The 22,698-nt window shown below is 38.8% G+C and overlaps 1 protein-coding gene across 5 annotated transcripts in view; it reads right to left on the bottom strand.

Moving 5' to 3' along the window:
- Nucleotides 1-2,524: 2,524 nt before the first annotated feature.
- BCL11B (BCL11 transcription factor B) overlaps nucleotides 2,525-22,698 on the bottom strand; it is a 95,972-nt gene continuing 75,798 nt past the window's right edge. For all 5 annotated transcript variants that reach the window (XM_084519645.1, XM_084519642.1, XM_084519644.1 and 2 more), the window contains one exon: nucleotides 2,525-9,772. In XM_084519645.1, the coding sequence (XP_084375771.1) occupies nucleotides 7,761-9,772 (2,012 nt within the window). In that variant the 3' untranslated portion in view covers nucleotides 2,525-7,760. The remainder of the gene's footprint in view (nucleotides 9,773-22,698) is intronic.

The following is a 22,698-nucleotide window of genomic DNA, read 5'->3' on the forward strand; positions in this document are numbered from 1 at the left end:
AGAATCTTTTTTTACATTCCAGTGTTTTTTTCAATGGGTAGATACAAAATTATATCTGATTCTGTTCTGCATAAGACTGTGCTTAGGAAATGTCCTGAAAAGACTTATTTTGCATCAGTATTGGATAGGTAAAGGGAGTGAACAGGTCTTTTCCACCTCCAACATGTGTGATCCCTAACTGGGGAGAGCAGTCTGTTGTCTGTCAGACAGTGAAATACATGTTGTCATTGAGTAACTGAAGGTCAGCGTTTAGCTGAGCTAGGAGAAAAATTCAGAGCAAATCAACTATTAGGGAAATGTTGCCTCTTTTTTGCTTACAAGTTGTCTGCAAATAGATCACAATTTTCTCAAATATATCCATTAATCAGAATTATTTCCTGAATGATTTTGATGTATAATTATTGGTCTGTTCAAAAGCCTTTCATTCCGAGTAATCAGTTTTCAAGCTGTTCTAATTGGACAGATGGATCACATGGTGTGTTTCTGTCCTTTGATAGGATAAATGTTACTCTTTGACTTCGCTTTGAGGTGGCAGCTTCTTGATTATAGAGTTAGAATTTAATGGCCACTACTATTCTCTTATATGTTCTTACCATTTATGTAAAGGTCTTTTATATAAATCAACTCATCCAGATTCAGTTCAAGGCATACTTATGTAAATCGGGAGTAAATCTATTGAATCCAAAGAAGTAATATGGTGCAGAACTTGTGTAAGGAATAAGGCCCTTGAGAAATCAAATCACCTTCATAACAAATTTCTTCATTATAATGATCATAATGTTGACTTAAAGTACCTCTCATTTCATATCAAAGTTTGAACTCTATTGATTTGATTTGGATTTCACAAAGATTTTTCTAAACATTGTTTTCTAAACATCTGAATATAATAGAGTTCTTCTTGGGTTACACAAACATGTGTGAAACAGGAACATCTAACCCGAGGATGCTGCAAAAAGACTCATTTGTTTGCAGCCTTGTTTATGTCATTTCTCACATTTCCTCTGTCAAAGGGGCCTAATCCTGCTTTTTCCCTCATGCTCAATATGTATGAGTAATAAGGACTCTGACAGACAAGCTTTAGCAGATCCAACAGTGATGATTTAAGACATTACCACTGCCAAGCCGCCCATGCTTCTCCTTTCCGGGCAGATACAACCTACCCTAGCAGAGGCAGTGGATGGAAAAAAAGTTCTCTTGCTCCCAAAAACCCACCCGTCCATGGCCAGAATGTACAGCAGGAGCCACTGCATCTTAAAACACCACGGCTACATCTGCAAGTCCTGCAACACCTTAAGAGATAATGAAATGACACAGCCTAACTAAAGCTCCCTTAAGTCATGTTTACGGGATGGCAGAAACACCCCTTTCAAATGCAAACTGTGCATTCAAAACAAACATGGTATTTGGGAAACTACACTGTGAACTATAGCCCAGTGTAACTGCCGGAGTTGGGTTCTGATTTCATTTTCACTGTTTTTTCATGAGTACAAATTTTCAAGGACTGTAACTTTTATATCATTCTGAAGCCTTGATCCAGCAAAGCACTTACACACATACCTAAATTTAGATTGTAGATTCAGGGAGCCCAAGATCAGGAAGGGACCATCTGTAGGAGCTCTTCTGTAGCACAAACCACCTAGCTTCCCCTCCTGACTTCTGAGTTGAGCCAAATACTTTAAAGTCCAGGAGCAGTTCCTTTGAAATGAATTTCAATTACCCACCTGCTTTGAATCACAAGCCTGTTACATGGTTTGTTGGACCAAGGCCTCCAGGAAATCAGAATCTGGTCTCCGGCACTCCACATCTTTCCTGAGCTTTCCAATAATGGTTTGAATACAATTCTCTCATTTAAGATTTCCATGCATTTGCTGCTAACAGGTTGGCTTGATAAAGAGTATCAGGACAGTGAACTGCCTGTAGCTGTCAGCTCTTATCCTCAAACTGCAAATCATGCAAAATTCTGTCTGTAAATGTGCATGCCTTTGTCCCTAGCTGAGGAGGAGGAGCAGATGTGAAACTGAAGTTGTATTGCAGTGCTTCTCACATAATGGCACACACTCTGTGGCCCAAATTCAGCTCCTGGTTATATCAGTGATTGTTGTCCCCATTTACATTGGCACCAAAGAAGCAAAACATATTAACCAACTTAGGTGCATATGACAGCTAGCGTAAGAAATTTGACTGTTTAAATGATTATTCTACAATTTTCTCTCAAGATGCCTACATGGCTGAGGGGTGTGCAGAGGGGGGAGGTCTTTAGGTCCAAGAAACATAAGCAGCATTTAGGTGTATTTTTAACTTCAGATTTACATGTCCTCCCCAAACAAGACTTCTCTACTGATGGACCCCACAAGAACTGACAGAAAACACTGCACAGGGTCTTTCACCCATGCTGAAGTTCCAACTCCTCGCTTCATTCTGCTGCTTTTTTTCCCTTCCCACCCCTCATTTTCCAAAAAACAAAAACAGAAACAAAAACAAAAACAAAAACAAAATAAAAAACAGGAAAGACAAGATTTGGAGATCAAGTCAAATGTCCAATTTATTTTTATAACTTGAAACTGGAACAAACGTTGTTTTGAACGAGCGTACAAATGAAATGGTAGACACATGCTGAACTCAACATTGTGACAATAAGGGAAAAAAAAAAAAAAGAGGCCAAAAATCTTGTACAGAGAATAAAAGGAACAATAAATATTTCACTAAGCCATATTGAAATGACCTCCAGCCATCTCAACATTTTATCCATTAAAAAAAAAAAAAGTGCTCTCGTTTTTTAAACAGAGCACAAATACCAAGCAATAATAAATAGTTCCAAACTTGTAGTAAAAGACAAAACCTCCAAGTAAACAACAAAAGCTCATACAATAAGTAATAGAAAAAGGTAATAAAAATATTTTGCCTTGCCGGTACAAATGCAAACAACTTAAATCAACGTTACTTTGCTTTGCAGTTCTAAAATACAAAGAGCACCATAAAAATGAGTTTGCCTGTGATAAACAAAACCTTGGACTGTCTTTTACATAGGACTGGGATGAAATGCTGATTTTTTGACCCTTTCCTTAAAAATAAGTATTTTTCTTCCTCAAACCAGGTTCTCGGGCCTGTCCTCTTGCCAAGGAAGTCATCTGGAGTTTTGATCCAAACTTCAAAGGCAGCAGGATTAGACACAATGCAAGTAATAAATTCAACCTTAAAATAATAATAGTAATTAAAAAAAATAGTTGTGAAATAATTGTGAAAAGAACTATGGCGGCATTCTAGCTATTTTACATCTATTCTATATTGTGCTTATGGCCTAGTAAACTACAGTTCTCCTAAGCAAGAAGAAAAGGAGGGCCATTTCATTATCACTATATCACTACAGTCTGCAGAAACACAACCTTTGTGCTTTTGGGGTGACTTGTTGTTAGTTTCAGTAATCTAAGTCACAAGACTAGACAACTGCTGGTGTTAGCTATTCTGGATTAATGAGAAAAAAAAAAAATGGGGGGGGGGGAGACCAGAGCTCCTAAGCAGCTTACACTAAAATGAAAGGTGAATTAATTTTTAAAGTGAAGAATCATGGACTGAAAACATTGATAAGTGGACTGTTAACTTCTGATCTTCATTACACTGATGTATGTCCAGGGCATTCTGCTGAATTCCGTGATATGACTCTGGTTCTATACAGATGTCAGAGTTCTGAATTTTCACCTAAAAATGAAAGTATGTCTTTAAGGGATCATATTCCTGCCTCAGCTGCACTGGAGTAAGCCAGCACTATAAGTGATGAATAATTCCTGATTGTTATCAGTTTAATTGGGATCCAAAATTTGTCCAGAAGTCTTAAGGGTATGTTGCTCAAGCCAGGAAGACATATCTGTTAGGTAGCTGGACCAAATTCTCCCTGCTGTCACACCCATGCCTCTCCAATTGCTCCAGCCATTCTGCACTGATGAAAGCTGCAGAAGAATTTGGCATGGAAATTCTTTTTGTTTGTTTTAGTTTTACCGTCATTTCCTGCAAGGGCGGTGAGCACTTTCCCCTTCTCCCCTTCACTAGAGCATCAGTGCCTCTTCTGCCACCTGTCTTCCCCTCGACCCGAAAGGGAGAGAGCATAAGAGAGAGAGAAAGAACAGCAAAGAAGAGAGACATCAAAAGGCACAGAATTTCATCCCAGTCCCTCAAACATTCAGAAATTCATGGAATGTACAATTCGGAGTGAACAGCAGCAAAGCAGCTAATAACATGGACTGGCAAGACCTGTACATGGAGTAGGTCCTGTTCTGACAGGGAAGGGGAGGGCTGTGCCTGAACCAATTTTACTTCAACCTGGTCACAACTGTACCGACAGCGGATCATTTTACCTGTGTCAAAGTGGACGCGCCAGCTCTCATTTTTTGCTATAAAATGCCTTTCTTCCAGAGGGCAGTGGCAGGAAGTGAGTGGGGTGGCCAGGAGAGGGAAGATGTGTTGTACATCTTCTTTTTTGGGGAAGGGGGAATCTCCTCTCTCTCTCTTGAACCTGCGGGGAAGCTGTGGGATGTCGCCTCAGACACCTTTATGGAAACTGGATTTCATTTCTCACGAATAGGCAATAACCATCCAGCCTGGTTCAACCATACCTGGTAAAACCTTGATGCAAGGGGTCCAGGCAACTTTGAAGTGATTTAGAGCCCTGTGGGAACAGCACTTTTTTGTAGGCCATTTCTGACAAAAAAAAAATAAAAATTATATATACAACTAAAATTATTTCTGAACAACAACAACAACAAAAATAAAAAAGCACTTAATTATTTTGTTTTGTTTCTTTTACTCAAAGGTCGTCTAACAACCCCCTTTTTTTCCTGTACAATAAGGACTTGACATACAAATTTTTTTTTTTATTATTTTTGCAATATTTTATCCTGCCAAATTAAAAAAATATATTATGGCAGCCTGTTTGTTTGTTTTTATTTTTATTTCCAAATTCACTAACAAAAAGGTACATTAAATCCCTTTAAAAGGACAAGCGTACAGTTAAAAAATTACAAGCTTCAGTAAAAATACAGCAAGTGCCTACATCATATGAATCAACCAATATCAATATCCATTCCAGAAGGGGAAGGAAAGGGGAAATGGGGGAGAAAAAAAGACAAAAATAGGTACAGGTCAGAAACGTGATTTTTTTTTTTTTTTCTGCAAAGCAATAACAATATTAAGCACTTTTTTCTACATACTTTTTCTACATGGTGTAGCAATCACCTTTTAATCCCCAAATACAAGATTCTATACATTTTTGAAATAAAAATTCAACACCCAAGGCAGAAAAAAATTTACTAAAACTCAAGACTTTACAGTTACAGTGACAAGAACAAATTTATAGACCCACCATTTAAATTTTACTGCAACATTTTCAAGGAAAAAAGAAAAGTTTTTTTTTTTTTTTCTTTCTGGTTTTGTAAAATGCCCAGGCATTCTCCATTATTACAAATACTGGTCCACTTTTACAGTAATCAAGAAATTTTAATATATATAATATATACTAAAACCCCGTCACCAAAAGAAAACAATATACACATGGCCATTATGGCATTTTTTAATAACCTATTAAGCAAACTTTGAAAAAAAAAAAAGATTGCTCAAACACACATACACACAATTTCTTTTTTACCCTTGTATGTATTCAATACTGTAAACGTATTTTAAGACAGAGTGCACTAAATTTAACTTTTAAAAAAAATTAGCCGTTGTTCCTGAATTGTTTTTTCTCATTCAATGATAACAACTTGTAATTTGTGTCATTTGAGTTTTAATTCAGCAGTAAATCATTTCCATTCCATTTCCTAAGCAGCGTTGTCCTGAAAAAAAAAAAAAGGCTGAGAATAATTCAGCTAATGGATGTCCGAAGTTGTGCTGGGTATACATCTTCATTTGATTGGGTCTTATGGCATTTTCATGTCCACTATCTTCAACCAGTAATTTTTTTTTTAAGTAAATGTGGCTCTTTTTTTCTAAAGAATGTACTTTTCTTGTTTTACTTTTTTTTTAAAAGTCTTTTCATTTCACAAAAACATTTTGCATTTGTCTCAAGAGACTCAAATAGGAAGATCAGTTTTCAAGGCACTCACGTCAAATTGAATGGCAGTAGAAAAACTGTCCAATAAATTATTTTTATTTATTTTTCTTTATAGTGCCAGTATTGTGAATGCCATGCTTAGCAACACTGACACTTAATCTCAGCTGTTCCCTTACAGTTTAACCCACCTTTGGGCCAAGTAGAAGAATATGATGTAATTTCTTGTTGAGAAGCCATTTTTCTCTTAACCACAAACAAAAGCTTTAAAGTGCGGGTCAACATAATTAAAATCTCTAGCCATAATTGTCCACTGTTTGTTAATATTAGTCATAATGGGCTTTGAAAATTTTTAAAATTTGAAAGTAGAGCAGGTGCATTTTTCTTTACTTTTTTTTTTTTTCTGTCATAATGCTTTTCTCATAATACAACTAACTTCTGTTCCTAATTAAGTCAATGGGAAAACTCTTAATGACTTCAGTAGAAGCAGAATCTTGCCAAGACAGGTAGATCAACTAGAATTTATTTTTTCCTTTCCTTGTAGTGCCATTGTACATCATAGAAGATAGTTCTGGTATGTCCATTCACAAAGCAAATGACTATGAGTTGAGATTTTTCATTGAGAAATTGCCACTGGCCCATCCTCTAGTAATTATTTTAACTACAGCAAATCTGGACTAAAGGAGAGGCACATACAGACGTCCTGGACTCAGAAATGTGTTTGTGCAGTTTAAAATGAAAAAAAAAGGTGGCATTTGGCTCCTATAAGGTTTGAAAAGATTACAATACTTGAGATGTACTTTTACTGTCTCTGGGAAAAGTGGCAGGCAGGGAAGAAGGAAGGAAAAAGACCCCCAAAAGTGACAAAATGGCACCGTTCTGTTGCCATAGCTTTAACAACAAAAAGAAACTATCTTGTAATAATGCACAATTAAGAATGTTACTCTTTCTTGAATGTAGCTGCAGTCTGCACCTATGTCTTTTTAGCTGGCATGACTGTAATGATGAAATCCATCTATAAAAGGCCTCTATCGTTAGTAACATTGTCAGTGCTACATAATCCACCCAATTCCAAAAGAAAGTGCTAATTTTAAAGATTGTTATCCGCTGTACAATTTTGTTTTCACTAATCTTCAAGGTTATTTAAAAGAGGAAAGGAAAAAAAAGGGAGGTGGGGGGAGGGTTTGGAAAGAAAGAAAGATCTCTGTTAAAATGCTGGCTTCTTCACAAGAAATTACACATGCTTAGCTTAAATTTCAACAAAGCAGCGGCCCAAAAATTATAATTTAAAAAGATATGTTTCACCCCTACAATGCAAGTAATCTCAGGCTACGACTGGGTAAAATTAAAAAGGGATACCCAACAAAATTTTAAAAGAAATTTAAACAGAAAGAATAAAAAAAAGTACCTGCACATGCCAAAAAATTACAAAAACCCAATAAATACAGAAATTATTGCACAGTTAAAAGGCTCCACAATTTTTACTGCCTTAATCAACCCTCGGGTTTAATAGAACTTTGTAGACACAGGTTATATTTAAGTGCCAAAGTCTGGCACCTACCATAGTTATGCTAAGTTATGTTTACGGAGGCAAGTTAGGTCATCTTTTCTCAGTTGGCAATAGTTAAACTGTACAAATAAAATGTTACCTAGACCCCTGAAATTTAACCTAGCGGGGGGGAAGGAGGGGAAGGGACGGGGTGGGCGGGGGTTGGGAGGGGGCTTAGCTTCTTTCTGCCTGCTCAATTTTGACGTCATTTGTCAGCAAATGTTCTCCATGCCACTTTTTCATGTGTTTCTCCAGGGTGCTGTAAACACTGAAGGGCATCTGGCAAATGTCGCAGCGGTAGACCTCCTTCCCTATCTGGCCATGCGTTTTCATGTGACGTGTCAGCTTACTGCTCTGGGCACATGCATAGTTGCAGAGCTCGCATTTGTAAGGCCGCTCTCCAGTGTGGCTCCGACGGTGCACCGTCAAATTGCTGCAGTTCTTAAAGACCTTGCCACAGTACTCACATGTATCGCTCCTGCGCCCTTCCTTCGAGCTGGGTCGCCCGGGGCCCGGACCGCTGATGTGGGGGGTGCTGCCTCCGCTGGCCGTGCCGCTGCGCCCTGAGAGCCCCCCATCCAGCATGTCCCCCGGCGGGGTGGAGAAACGCAGGCTCCCGTTCTCTGACGAGTGCTCAGAAGAGGTGGCAAAGGGGGATTGTCGGGAGTCTGTGAATCCTAGAAATGGATCCTTCATGAAGTGCCTCGATGCTGCGTACCCTACCAGCCACTGGGAGTAAACGTTTTCAGAAGGTATTATTGTTGCTGGTGGCAAGTCCAAATCTTTCTCAACCTTTATTCTTTTAGATGAGTTGTTTAAACTGGGGCTCGTGATAGGTGTTGGCTTGCGAGGGAACAAGTTTGGGAAGGGCTCACCTGGGCCAAAGTTTCTTCCATTGACCGTCCCTTCCTCGGTGCGGTCCAGCTCTCCTACCACCGAGTCTTCATCACCTGTGTCTCTCGGACAGAGGTCTCGAGGACACAAGTCTCGCTGGTCAGAAGACCTTTTCATGAAGCTACTCCTCTTCTGTTTCTCAGCTAGCATGTCGTTGTATTGCTGGATGGCACCAAGACTTACATTCTCTATGACTTTTCCCAGGACGAGGGACTTCTCATCTGGCAGCGATTTGGAACCATTTTCTCGGTTACGACTCAGTTCTGAGTCCATACTGAAGCTTGACTCTGGCCTGCTCTCATTTTCCAGCTCCTCTTCCTCCTCCTCCTCCTCTTCCTCTTCTTCATTGTCATGGCCCAGGGAAGGATCGCTCTCATTCCTGAAATCTGTCTCACCGGATTTCAGTCCCTCTCCAGTGAGTTCACTTGTGCCTGGCTCAGGAGAACTCGTGGTGGACAGTCCATCGTCTGACCTGCCTGTCATGGAGCCAGCTTTATGCATATGCGTTTTCATATGACGCTTTAGCTTGCTGGCCTGGGAGCAAGCGTGGTCACAGAGCTGACATTTGTAGGGCTTTTCTCCTGTGTGACTGCGCCGGTGGACAATAAGGTTACTCTGGAACTTGAATGTTTTCCCACAGAATTCACAGGACTTGCTCTTGGCCTGAGGCTGGGGAGGCGTAGTGCTGCTGGGGGGCATGGGGGGCAGTGGCGGGGTGCTCAAAAAAGGTGATTTAGGACTTGGCTGGAAAGGATTCAACAGGCGATGCATAGGGTTGGTGCGACTGGGCGAGACTGGCGGAGGGGTGGAACTGTTTCCTGCCAGCTCTCGAAGCCTTCTGGAGAAATCCATCGCTGGGGACTCAATTGCCATGGGGTTTAAACGCATAACTCTGTCAAAGGCACTGGGATGCTGGGCAACTAACCCCATTTCTTCGGCACTAAGGCGATGTGGATCCAGATGATGACGAGGTGGTGGGCTGAACAGTGGAGGCGTGTTTGGGAGCCGACCCTCACCAAAGCCTGGGTGTTCACGCAAGATGGGTCCTGTCATCCGTAGAAGATTGAAAGGGTTGTTGTCTCCAAGGAAATTCATCAGCGGGGACTGTGCAACAGTCTCTGGTCCCAGAGGAGGAGGGATGGTGATGCGTGGAGTAAGGGAACTGTTTGAAGGGCTTGTTTCCAGGTAGATGCGGAATCCATGTGTGTTCTGGGCATGCTGAAGCAAGAACCAAGCGCTATTAAAAGGCTGCTTGCATGTTGTGCAAATATAGCTTGAAGGCTCATCTTTACCTATAAAAGAAAAACAGAAAGAACACTCAAAAAATAATACGGTGGAGAACATTTTAATACAGTTGGCATGCACTTTATTTTGCTAACACATTTCCTCCTTGGCATTTCTGAAAGAAGGACTTAATTGCAATGTATTGACTGATATAAATTGTTGAACAACACATTTACTCACCACACTTATTCACTTAACATGTATGACAAATATCACACATATGCACTCGTGCTATATACATTTATATCCTCCAACTTGCAAATAAAACCTTTTATGACACATGAGGATCCAAATTTTTTCACGTGTTTATTCCACAAAAAGGAATTTGTTTCAAGGGATTTATGGCTACATGTGAAAGTCAAAGAAAATGCGGTATAGTAGGTTTTATGGGGCACCTGCAAGCAGCTTCGGTATCATTTTCACTGTTTCACTTTATATTTTTATATACTTCATGCACCAGTCCCCTGAGATCTTGCTGAATTTAATTTATACATGTTTCAATCATGCCAGCACTTCCATTTTTAAAATGCTATGTAAGTATTTAGCTGCACAAGTCCTATCTGAGTCAACAGGAGCTTGGAAAGTGTACCCTTGCATAAGCCACTTTGACATTATTTTTGCCAAAACACCAAGAAGTCATTCAAATGAAACATCCGGTAATCAAAGCCGACAGCACAGTTGCAATTAACAGTAACAAATGTCGGGCCGTGCTTCAACTGTGTCCCAAGAATTTCTGAGCCTGAGCCTGCCCTCCAATACAGTAACGCTCACTGGAGCCAAAAACATTGTTCTGTTTGCCTTTCTAGCCTCTTTGAACAACTGCATAAAGGTGGAAAGCATTCCTTTAACCTTGATTCAGCTTTACATAAAGGACAGGTATGGACAAGTCTGTGCTGCAGTCATAATTTTGCTAGCTAGAAAATTCCAGTCCCAGGCACAGTATAAACTATGTGCCATCTTCAAAAAGCACTTTCCCCCCACACACACCCCCAACTCTTTTTCTATGCCTCTGAAAGACTGCGATAAATTTATAAATAGCTGTCAACCTGAACATCATGATCCAGGATTTATTTTTTTTTTCTTAAAACAAGGGAGAGGTATCCTGAAAAACAACTCCCCACTTTGGAAAATCTACAAGTAATTTCTTGCAGGACAGTTTGTTTGTTTATGAAAGCATGCATTTTGACCCCACTGTACCTAAATGCACTGAACGTCTTGCAAGTTCAAAACCTGGACCTGTCTCCCCTCTGTGTCTGCATAGCACCCCAAGCCCCCCAGCCTCCCCATCCCCACCAGAGCGTGGGTCCGAAGCTTAGCTGTACAGCCCATGCCTAGATGGGGAAGTGTGATTCAGAGCAAGCCATTTTTTTAGTTTGAAAAGGGAAAAGTTTATAAGGTGAGCAGAACTGTATCATCAAAACTACCTTTGTGAAGAGAAATGACTCATAGCAGTCAAAAAAAATAAAAAAATCTGGGACACACCAGGAGAGGAAGGATTGCTGCTGGCTGAATTCTCCTCTTCTAGCTGTTGCAGGAACGGCTGCTGCTAACAAAACCTACAAAACCCTAGACAAGAAGACTAGAGGATTATCTGCCTACCTATCAGCCTGTCAGTCTATCTAATCTTGTCACCAATGAACATCCACAAAGGCGTAAATGAATGAGCATCTATCAGATTGGGACTTATATACAAAGGTATGTGATAAATGTGGTGCAGTTCCTCCCACTCCTATTGATTTTGCAGGGCTGTTGCTGCGGATAGCAGTTTCAGACCCTGATTTCAGAGAATCCAGGTGTGTACAGCCAAGGAAAACTCTGCCCAACGCCGCGGGCATGTCCAACTGACACAGCCCCCACACCCAGGCCCTTCATGCCGTGTCGCACCGAATGCGCTCAGTTGCTCTGATTAATCTCTAGCAACCACTACTGAAGAAAAAAAAAAAAGCCTGGGAGCTGTGTTCTGCTTGGAAAAAAAAAGTGCCCATAACTGCTATTGACACTAATGAAAGCTACATACAAACACTGAAAGGAACTGATACATTATCCCTTGAAATCTACTCAGCACTCAGGCAGTTAGGGAGTTTTATGTCAGCTCTGCAGCCAAAGCAACAGTAAATGCTCCCATTATTACTTCAAATATTTAAATTTCTGTTTCTTACAGAAATATGATGAAAATGTCTAGACGTTTAACTTTTCTTGCCCAGCAACATGTGTAGTATAAAAAGTGACAGAAATCACTGAAGCAGACTAAAGTATATAACATACTCTGTCAAAAGCTTTTTTTAACAATATGTTTTACCTCAGCTCACCCTAGAATAGATTTTAATAAAGCCCTTTCTGAAGTGTGATATAATAGCAAATGAAGTGCAGCATCTTACAAGGTCATATATCTTCAAATTAAAGAGTGCTCTGCACCCTTCACCTTCATTTTATCCACTCTAATTAATCGATTTATTACCCACAGCTGTTTGATTCTTTCATTTTTAAAGTCACAGCATGCTTTCTTTTTTGTTGTTTTTGTGTTTTGTTTTGTTTTGTTTTGTTTTTGTGCGTGTGTGTGTGTGTGTTTTTTTCCCCGTTAAAAAAAATAAAGTATGTGAGTGTGCGTGTGCATGCATTCTCCTTGCTTAGCTCAAGAGCTGACAGGAGGAAGAAAGCAGCTGTGCATTAGATGGCAACAACAGCAATGCGTTTACTTCAGCACTGGCACATATGTAAGGAGAAGAATTCCTGAGCAGGCTGAAGATCAAGGCCAATCTAAAACTGAAATGGCTGATTAAAAAAATTACCTTCAAAATGGCAGCTGGCTGGATTCTTGCTACTACACGTTATGAGGAACTGAGATGGTTTGTTTTGTTTTGTTCTCCAAAACTTCACCTCCATGAAATCCAAGTGAGGAAAGTAAAACCTCTCCTTTTTAGTTTTCTTTCAAACAGAGCAAATTAGTGCTATTAGTGATGTAAGATTTACAAGCTAGAAGTCGTAGAACAGCCTTCTCTTCCTTTTTTGTTTTATTTAGCTTTTATGCTCCTAAACACTCATCTTCAAGAGATCCCTGTACAACGGCAAAATTAACTGCAGGCTGCCTGGCTACCAATCTCTGACTGCTCTATGAGTGTTTGTATGTGTGCCTGTGTGTATGTATACATACACATATATATATAAAATTTCACAACCCTCAAAGACTCTCCCCAGACTCCTCCTTTAAAAAAATATTAAATACAAAAAAAAAAAAAAAAAAAAAAAAAAACACTTTCATTTCCATATTATCACTTCATGGTTATCTTGCCTAGAAGTTGCCCTGAGCAGTATAGATGCTCACTTTTAAGAACAGAACAATGTCAAAAAGTCTTTGAAGATCCACTCCGAACATTTTTATATTCAAAAACTCACTAAATATTTTAAACATGCCCAGAAACAGCCACGTATTGCTCGAGAATGATCCTTATATTTAATAATGCAGTGCACCTACACTATAAAACTCTTTGTTATAAGGCTACTTTTGATATATGGCTATCTTAATCCCTAGCCACCTGCACTGAAGTCTGTCTAAATACCCACTTTATGACAACTAGTCATATAGGCTTTGCCATGTGTAGTCTTTATCGCTTTAGCATGTGCTTGACTTTGAGCATGGGAGTAATCAACACCAGAGAAACTTAAGCACTGGCTGAAGTGCTCTGTTGGATAGTGATGAAATTATTCATGTGCTTAAAGTTAAGCACAAGCCAAGACTTCATTAAAACTGTTCAAGGAATTGCACATGGATTCAACCCTCCAGTCTGTAAATAGGCTTGATTTTAGCAACCAATGGCTCAAGTATAATTTTTTATCTTTATGTTGTGAGAAGGTATGATGAGACATCCAGGCCACAAACCCTGGGTACGTTGGCAGTGGTGGCTTTAAGACTGCACTAAATATGAAGTACTATCACTGGAGTTCAGGCATCTCACAGGTTTGTAGGGCTGAATCCTACTGAGATTCAGGTTCAGAAATCTTGACCAATGCTAGCAAAGACTATGAAATTAAAGAAGTAAAGGACCTTAATAGCCTTAAAGGTTACTCTGGTCCCATTCCTGAGCCAAGGGATGTCCATATCTTTGCATCTGTTCATACAGATGATGGATGCTCAATTACCCCACTTCGAAGGCCACTCAAATGGAGAGTCTATAACTTTTTTAAGTCTATCGCATTCTCTCACTTCTTTACTATATGAAGGTTGCCCAGTTGCCTAATCTAAACCTTTATTTCTGCAATTAAAGATGGTAATATTGTTTCCTACCTACATGGACATGAAGAACACAGGAAACAATTCAGTCTTCTTCTCATGGGCCATACAGGTATCATCCAGCCCAGTGATTTGCAGTTGAGCCAGTTCATGTCTTTTAGCAACCCCTTCACCCAGCTCAATTTGGAAATATCAACTGGGAGAGAATCTACTGTGCCTGTCCACTGGGTAGTCTGTGGCAATGGTTGACTATACTCAATGTTAAAAAAAAGCTGTCGTCTTTCTGATTCAAATTTCTGAGTTCAACTGCCAGCTATTGTTTTGTTATTTTTTTATCTGGTATATTAAAACCCCCCTAGTATTCTCTCCCAAATTAGGTCATTATAAACTACAAATTTATTGAACACTCACCTTTTCTGCTTATTGTGACATAAGATGGTCTCTTCCAGAAATATTAAAATGTGTTCCCTCCATTACTGCATGACAGATTATATTCCATTCAAAATGTCAAAGCCATAATGAGCTTTTTTTTCTGTTTCATGAACAGCACAAAACAAAGGTAAATTTGGATTCTGCTTGTCAAATTCTGTCCTTGTGGAGGGCACTAAGAACACACAGGTAGGTTTGCCCAGGCCAGAACAAGAGTTGCCTGAATCTGTGGACATTCATCCCACTGCAATGGCAGCCTGAATTCCCTGACTTATCTGTCCTCTGCAGTCTGGCTTGTATCACACAGTGATATGCAGATCCTCCCTGCCCAGTTGGTACATGACTTTCTGTACACCCTGAATGCTGAGCGTCTTTGCCCCGGAGATAAATTTCCCTCAAAATATCCTCAGTTATTCTGGATACCATCAAACAATAATCAGTGTGAGATAAGAACTGCTGAGAATTCATTATTTTCTGCTGGGCTACAGTGACATCCAGTGCCTTACAAAGCTTCCCCTCAGCATGCCTGAATAATTGCATTAGCTGTAACAGAGAATGAACTCCCTCCGACTTTTAATCACCCACCCCTAGCCCCTGCCAGGAGGGGCTGCACTGGATACCAAGCCAGGTCCATGTAACTACTGGCATTCTTTACCTCTAGCAATACTTTGCAGTTTCTGCAGTTTCTGGTTCCCTTTACAAAGTTACAAAAGCAGCAATAAAAATATTAAGGAATTTTAATGCTGCTTTACTGCACCTTTAGAAGTTCAGGAAAAGTAGAAACTTGGAAGCTTTAAAGAAAGGACACCTTTTATTGTAGCACTCAGGAACAGACATGTATCAGGTTCCTACAGTCTTTCCACCAATATTACTCTCTTCTCCCACTTGATTTTTAATGAGCACTTAAATAATTACTCCTTGTTATTACGATGGTTACTCTAATAATACCAATAAATGTAGCGTAGATGCTCCATAAAAAACACACCTTTAATTGAATTATTATTAAATTAAAATGCCATAATTGAGAACACTAGTTTAACAAGTCTCCTTATAAGACCAGCTGACATTAAAGAGAAGGGTATTAAATACTAGAAAGATTTAGTGCTTCATACTGAAGAAAATATATGCTTGTACGTGGTTTGACAGGTCACCTAGACAAGGACCAAGTACTTTCCAGGTGCCTGCAGTATGGATCTGCAGTGTGAACTATTTTGGTTCATAACGAATGCATCATCAGGTATGTAAAAATATCTGTAATATAGGTCCAAAACAAAGCCATTACCTTCACTGTCTTTCTGCTGAAGAGGTTTTATAAGCCATATTACCATTTAAACTATCCAAGTTAGCAAGAACATTTAGTTACATAGTTTTATGATTGAATGCTGTTGGATACTATAGCTGAATGCTCCCAATATTCTGGGGGAGTTTTGCCCTCCCTGCATTCCTTAGGGTGTTTGGAAGTGCTGCTACCTCCATTTCACAGAGGGACTGACAGTCTTCACTAAAGAGACTGAGGTGTTAAGTTCAAGACCAAGTGGGAATCACCACTGCCAGGCCAACACCAGTCATTAGCTTTAAACACCAAATGCAAAGGAACTATTTCCCTTTATACTTGTCTTCATTTTAATTTGGTTTTGATAGCCACACGAGCTGAAGATGTAAAACAAGTGCAACTCCTCTACCCATCCCCAAAGCTAACACAATGCATCCATCCCTACACTGCCTTCTCTAAAAAGAGGGCTCGAGAGAGACTTGCAGCACTTCCTGCTGAGGGTGACGGGGACTATCACCAAAATTCATAAAGTAAGCATCAACTGGCGACAAAAGTTGGTGCTTTATAACTTAGCAAGACGCCTGCAGTCTCACAACCTAAGCACCTCCAATTCTTCACTCAGATAAACAGCCACACTCTCTCATAAAGCTCAGCCAACCTGAAGTGCATCTTAGTCAAGGAGAGGAGATGAAGGTTTTAGTTGCAAGAGCCCAAGCATGAGGGGCCATAGAGCCTGTCATCATCTGGAAATGGGGAATCTCAAGATGAGGTCGGTGAAAGGGAAGAATGTGACAGGGGAACAAAGATTAAATGTTTTTAAGAGGCGGATGGAAAAATAACAGTGTCTGAAGGAGGCGAAGTAACTGAGAAGTGTTACTTCTCACTAACAGAATCCTGTCTCATCCCATACTTGGCCCTGTTCTCTTTTCTTGCCTTGTCCTTTGAATAGCCTATCTCCTCCAGTGCCATCTTCAAATGGAACAAAAATCACGACTTCTTGCAGTATTCTTCTCCCACACACTGCCTGCGTGCTTTACAGCCTTCCCTATCCTGTTCCTACCTTGACTACTGGGACCGCGCGTTCTCTACAGAGATTATGCAAGAAGATTCATGCCAAGAGCACCTACAAACCCCACAAGACCCTCTTATTCCTGGCTCTGATTTTAATTAGCAATGTGAATGTACTTGAGAGCTTTTTCCACCTGTTGAAAAAGATCTACAATAGCACTGGTTGACACCCCTATTGAAATATAATAATATTACACTAATATTAGTAATATGCTTAAACAATTAATTATTTATATGCTAAGGCCAACTGTCAAGCTCTGCCTTTGCTGTATTAAATACTTTGGGGAGTCTGTCTTGTTTTCTGAAGCCACTTGTGCTTTTCAGTAGTGAGGGCAATGCTGATCATATTTAGGAAGAACAGAAAGTCATCTCTTTATCATTCTTTTAATAATAAATATATCTTTGCAAAATAACCTATTTTATCATGAATGGAAAACCTAAAAGATTAATTGCCAATCATATCATCAAGAAGTCACACCATCATGCTGTTTATCTACAGCCAATCCTCTCACAATTCCAAGAACAAAGAGCATGAATCCTTGAATGACTGATACCTTAAAATCATACTCTTAGCCAAACTCTGATTTGAATTACCCTGCTATGAATTCAAAGTAGCTCTGAACCACCACTGCAGCCTTCTGAGTTTTTCCACATAAGTTATACTAGGTTAACACAAACAAGGATCTTAACTAGGCTTATATAATAATAATAAAAGTCATAATTTTTTTTCATTTAACTTTCCCCAGAAGTATTTTATATGCCCTCCCCAGCATTTATGCTTACAAAAAAAGGAGTTGCAGGCAGAATACAGCCATGCATAACACAAACAGATGCTTCCTGCTTCTTAATGGACACAGGCAACCTTTGGCTGAAGATACAGCTTGTGTTCAATAGTCCCATTTTCTATGAGACTTAATCATACCTCAGAACTGTACTGCCAGATTCACATAAATGAGCCAAATGCACAGCTCATTTTAATTTCTAGTGCATTACAAAATGGCAATATTATATTTTTAGGTATAAAATGTCAATAGTCATTTTGGGCACCTTCCTTCTGGATGTCCAATTTCTCATTCCTTAACAGAGCTTGTGGCTTACTGGAAGTTAATGTTCAGCTTACATAAGTGTAAGGAGTGCTTTTACTTAGTAAATAAAAAAAAAAAAAAAAAAAAGATGCATAGCAAAAACTGGACTCACAGCATAGGAATTTTTACCCAGAAGGACTAGGAAATAATAAATAAATAAATAAATAAATAAATAAATAAAAATAAAATGGAAAATAAAAAATGTTTGCCATCTCTGAACACCTTCTTCTAATTGGTGTTAAATTCTAAAATACAAAGGCAATTTATAAAACCGAGAAAGGGAGAAGTGTGAAAAGTAAGGAGCAAACAGGAAAATCAATATCAAAAGATCAATAGTGAATGAGTTAACTTTTAAATTAGCCCTTTGTGATACAACTGTTTCAATTGACTCCACCTTTAGCATCCAAACAGCTTTGTGTCTTTTAGTTAGTTTCTTTGAACCATCAGCTGGCAGATTGTAAGGACACTTTACAAAACTACTGCATAAAATAGTGAAAACCATCAGTGAAAATGGGGAACATAATACAGGGGGGTAACTGTACCCACTGTACAGATGAAAAGACCATAGGAATACCCCTGGCTGGTGGTTTTATATGTAGGATCCCATTTACTGCATTCATGAAAAACCCTTGTACTGCTCAAGGACACTTTTAGGCCTTTTCTTTGCATAAGGTATTCAAATGCATTTGAAATAATGTCAGTCTTTTCTACAACATATGAAATATGCCAGCAGCTTCCCTTTAAATCGGTTTCCTGTAAGTAGTTTTGTTTGAAAACTGGCAAGTGCTGGGATTTTTTTTTTATTTCTTTTTCCCACAGACTTTTCTAAGGTGCCATTTTCTCCTCTTACAAGCAGGAATTCTGAGTAATCTGAATAGGAGCTTAAAGGAGGATGCATAAAGGAAATTGTCCATGTCATATATGGAAAAATAAAGAGTAAACCAGGAAACAGTAAAAGGAAAAAAAAAAAAAAATAGAAAAAGCCAAAGGGTGAAAACAAATTTCCTTCCCTTTTCTTTTTTTTTTTTTCTTCCTTTTTTTTTTTTTTTTCTCCCCAGGAATACTTCAGTCTGTTTTACTACAACTATTTCTTAAGGGTATTAGGTGCCTATTCATAGTTAGTAAATGAAATAGCATTTTTGTTTTAATTCATTGCTTCTTTAACAAATGCTAACTCCCATCTCTGCTTCTTTAAATCCACAAAATCTCCACGTTCAATCCTAAGAAGTAATATAAAGGCTGTAAATCTTGTTTTAATGGAATGTACATTTAGCTATGAGGAGATAATTGACGTTATGGAGGGCCTAGATGCTGAATTATATAGGTTATCTAATACAAAGGGGACTCATTACTGAAGCACTACAAACAAGTAGTAATATATGTATATTGTTCTGAGTGGCGTTATAGCAAAAGTGTTCGGGTCTGCAGGGATTTATAAAACACAAGAAAACAGCAGACATGCACTTGTAAATTTGTCTCATTTGTCTCTGAAGTTAAAGGTTATTCCCTTGATCTGAATTTGTAATAAAAACATGCTAGACTAAGGTTTGTGGAGAATGTTTGAATATGTAAATTGTGTATAATGATAGGCAATTATAGGGTAAAAACTGGACCTTATGAATGTTACAGAATTGCATGGAGCATCAAAGTATTTTCCTTCAGATGAAATATTTATCTTTTATGCATGTTATAAGCACTTTTTCAAAGGTATTCAGCAACCTATTTGAGCAGAGAGTTGACAAAAATCAAACCATTACAACCGACTAAGACTGTGGGCTTATGCACAGGAGAAGCCACAGCTTTTTACAAAATATACATAATAAATCTCTTGAACTAATGGTTCCGGAGACGGATCCTCAAGGACAAGTTCCACTGATTTTCACTCTCTTAGATGAAAGCTGGTCAGATGTTTCTGGATTTTTTTAAAGAAGATTTGGGGGTGGAAGCGTGGGGAGGGAGGCTGGGGAGGGTAACTAGGTAAGAATGTGTATTTTCCTGGACTGATTCAAAGAAGCCCTATTTCCCCTTCGGTTAGTTGGCTGCTATTTTCAGGAATTAAAAAAAAAAAAAAAAAAAAAAAAAAAAAAGGAAAGAAAGGATGCTGCATCAAGATAGGCAGGAGTAAAGCCGAGAGATGATACTGTAGTTTATGTTACTGAAGATAAGGTTTTCTCCTTCTCTGAGCACGACAGTCTGTTCAGGTTAACCAACTGCAGTGTTAGAATAACTCCAGCCGACTTGTCACAGAGTACAAAAGTCATCAGCAACTGAATGTTCTTTTCTGCACCGCAATTAAGACGAATCAATACGACGTGCCACAAATGGTATTTTACTCTCAATAAGAACTCGGGCTGAGTTTATTCAGAATATTTTAGCGCTTCCCCAGGGGATTTTGGTCCGACGCAGATGGCAAATAAAGTACTCAGCCTAGGGCTAGAGCACATTATGCTAATTCTAATGTCAGATGTACTTTAATATACAGCTCTATTTAATCACCCCATTATTTCACATTTCCATATGAAAAACCTGCGGCACTTCTGCAGAGCTTTCACTCTGCGACAATGCCAGCTTCCTTCAACTAGCTCCCTGCGAAACAGAAAAGAAGACTGGTCATTCTCGCCAGTCAAAATGTTACAGTTTCAAAGTTTCAGTATTCCTGAATTTAAAGTGGGTCTTCCAGCGCAATTAGCAAATCACTCTGCTAGAATGCTGATATGTACAAAATGCTAAGGAGGTGTGATTAAAAAAAAATAAAAATAACAGCCCTCCCTCCATGCTGCATCCACTTGTGCACACAGACATACGCAGGCACACATCTCAAGTCTGCTTGCAGAATAGGAATAATAAAAATAATGAAAATATTTTCCTAGTGCAATTCAACCTATATTCTCACCACTTGTCACCAAAACACTGCTATTCCTGGCTAGATGGCTTTCGTTACTTAGAAGAACAGACATGGCTGGCACAGCTGCCAACCTACAGATGTCTCGGAATAAGACCTTCCTTGTGTATCAATAATTTTTGCCTGTAACAAACTACACCTCTAATTAGATTTAGAAGCCATACACCTTCAGCATGGGCCACTATCCAAATTATCTGCAAATTCACCTTGATGCCACATCTCTGGTGACCACAGAAATTGAACGATGGACTTGAAGGTAAAATGATTCCAAACTGGATTTGCATTGAAAAGAATGAGGGAAAAACCTTTTCTATGGAGCTGGGTTCATTTTCAAGCCATCTAGACTTTAGATGTACAGGCAGGGAAAGCAGAGGCAATCTTTGAAGTACCTCTTCAGTAGCTTTCCCTTCATAGCATTTATGTGAAGGACTCTTAATTCAGTGTTCATGTAGAGTCACAAGTGAAACGAGATGCATGGTCTCAACAAAATCCTCCCCTACTTTGGCATCACTGAGGCTCCATGATAATTACCACTGCACATCACAGGAAGCCAGGTCAGACTGGATTATTCTGAGATGCTATCAGAGAAATGCACGAAGCTTAAGTCGATCAGTTTTCTAATGATTGCACTAAACCTACAATATATTTCACCAAAAAAAAAAAAAAAAAAAAAAAAAAAAAAGTCTATTTAGAGAAAGACCTACTTTTTCCTCCTTCAGTCACCCAATCTGAATCCTTTAAAAATTGTTCAGCAAAGCATGCAGCAGCCAGCACCTGGGGCCAGACCTCACCTGGTTTCACTGCATCAACATTTAAAGATACAGAACTGCTCTGCTGTGCCTTGACACGGCATATGTCACAACTTCCATGTCCTACTTTAAACACATTGCATGATATCCCTCACAGTGAAAGCAGAACTTCTTGTATTCTAAAGCTTGTGTTATATATATAATGAAATACATATATATATATAACAGTATATATATCCATATACATTTAAATATATACATCCACATATACACCAATGTGTCTGTGATATATAGATAGATAAAGTGTTTTGTTCTCTCTATGTATGGCTATGAATATAGCACTGTGCCCGAAGGAGAAAGGGGGCTGAGTACAGGGCACAGGTGCATCCTTCTCCAGCTATTCCAACTAGACCTTAAAATACCCAGCTCTATCCTAGGGGAAGCAGATAAAACAGTTTCATCCTCTCGGAAGTTTTGCCTCAATAGAAAATACAGCACAAGTTAATTTAGTAAATTAGGGCAGCTTTAAGATTTATTAAGTAGAGAATATCTCACCCTGAATATGAGCAGTTAAATTCCAAAAAGGAAGAGGAAATGAATGTTTAATATCCTAATATAAAGCCCACCAAAGTCAATGTGAATCTTTCCACTAACTTCAATGGGCTCCACACGAGGGTCTTCTTCCACACTGGGATTTGTTAGTCTCAAGACACCGTCTTCAATGTAGGGATAAATCTGGTTTGTGGTGATGTAGTTAAAAGAAGAGAACTGAGTTCACAGCAGCTATAAGCTGTAAATATATTAGAGGAATAAATAGAGACATAGCTAGTAAAGTATCTTCTATCTTTAGTAGGGGAAAAAAAAAAACAAACAGTTGAAATAAGAGAAATACATAAGATGAAATTAATCCTTGACAATTCTTTTGCTTTTTCTTATGTTGATATTATGCAGTTTTTGGAAGTAAAAAAGAATAATAATTATTCTCTGTAGATCTATCTTATTTCTGTAGCTCACTTTAGATAAATTGACTGTATATTTAAGCTCAGTTATTAAGAATTCTTTGCAAAAAAAAAAATGTATTTGACAGTAGCAGAACATTTTTAATAATATATTTATTCTTGGTAATAAACAAATTTGAGGAACCCCATTCAATTTCCATTATTATGGAAATTTTTTGAATGCCAGAATGTCTACAGAGAT

The sequence above is a fragment of the Aythya ferina genome (genome assembly GCF_964211825.1).
Source record: "Aythya ferina genome assembly, chromosome: 5".
NCBI lineage: Eukaryota > Metazoa > Chordata > Aves > Anseriformes > Anatidae > Aythya > Aythya ferina.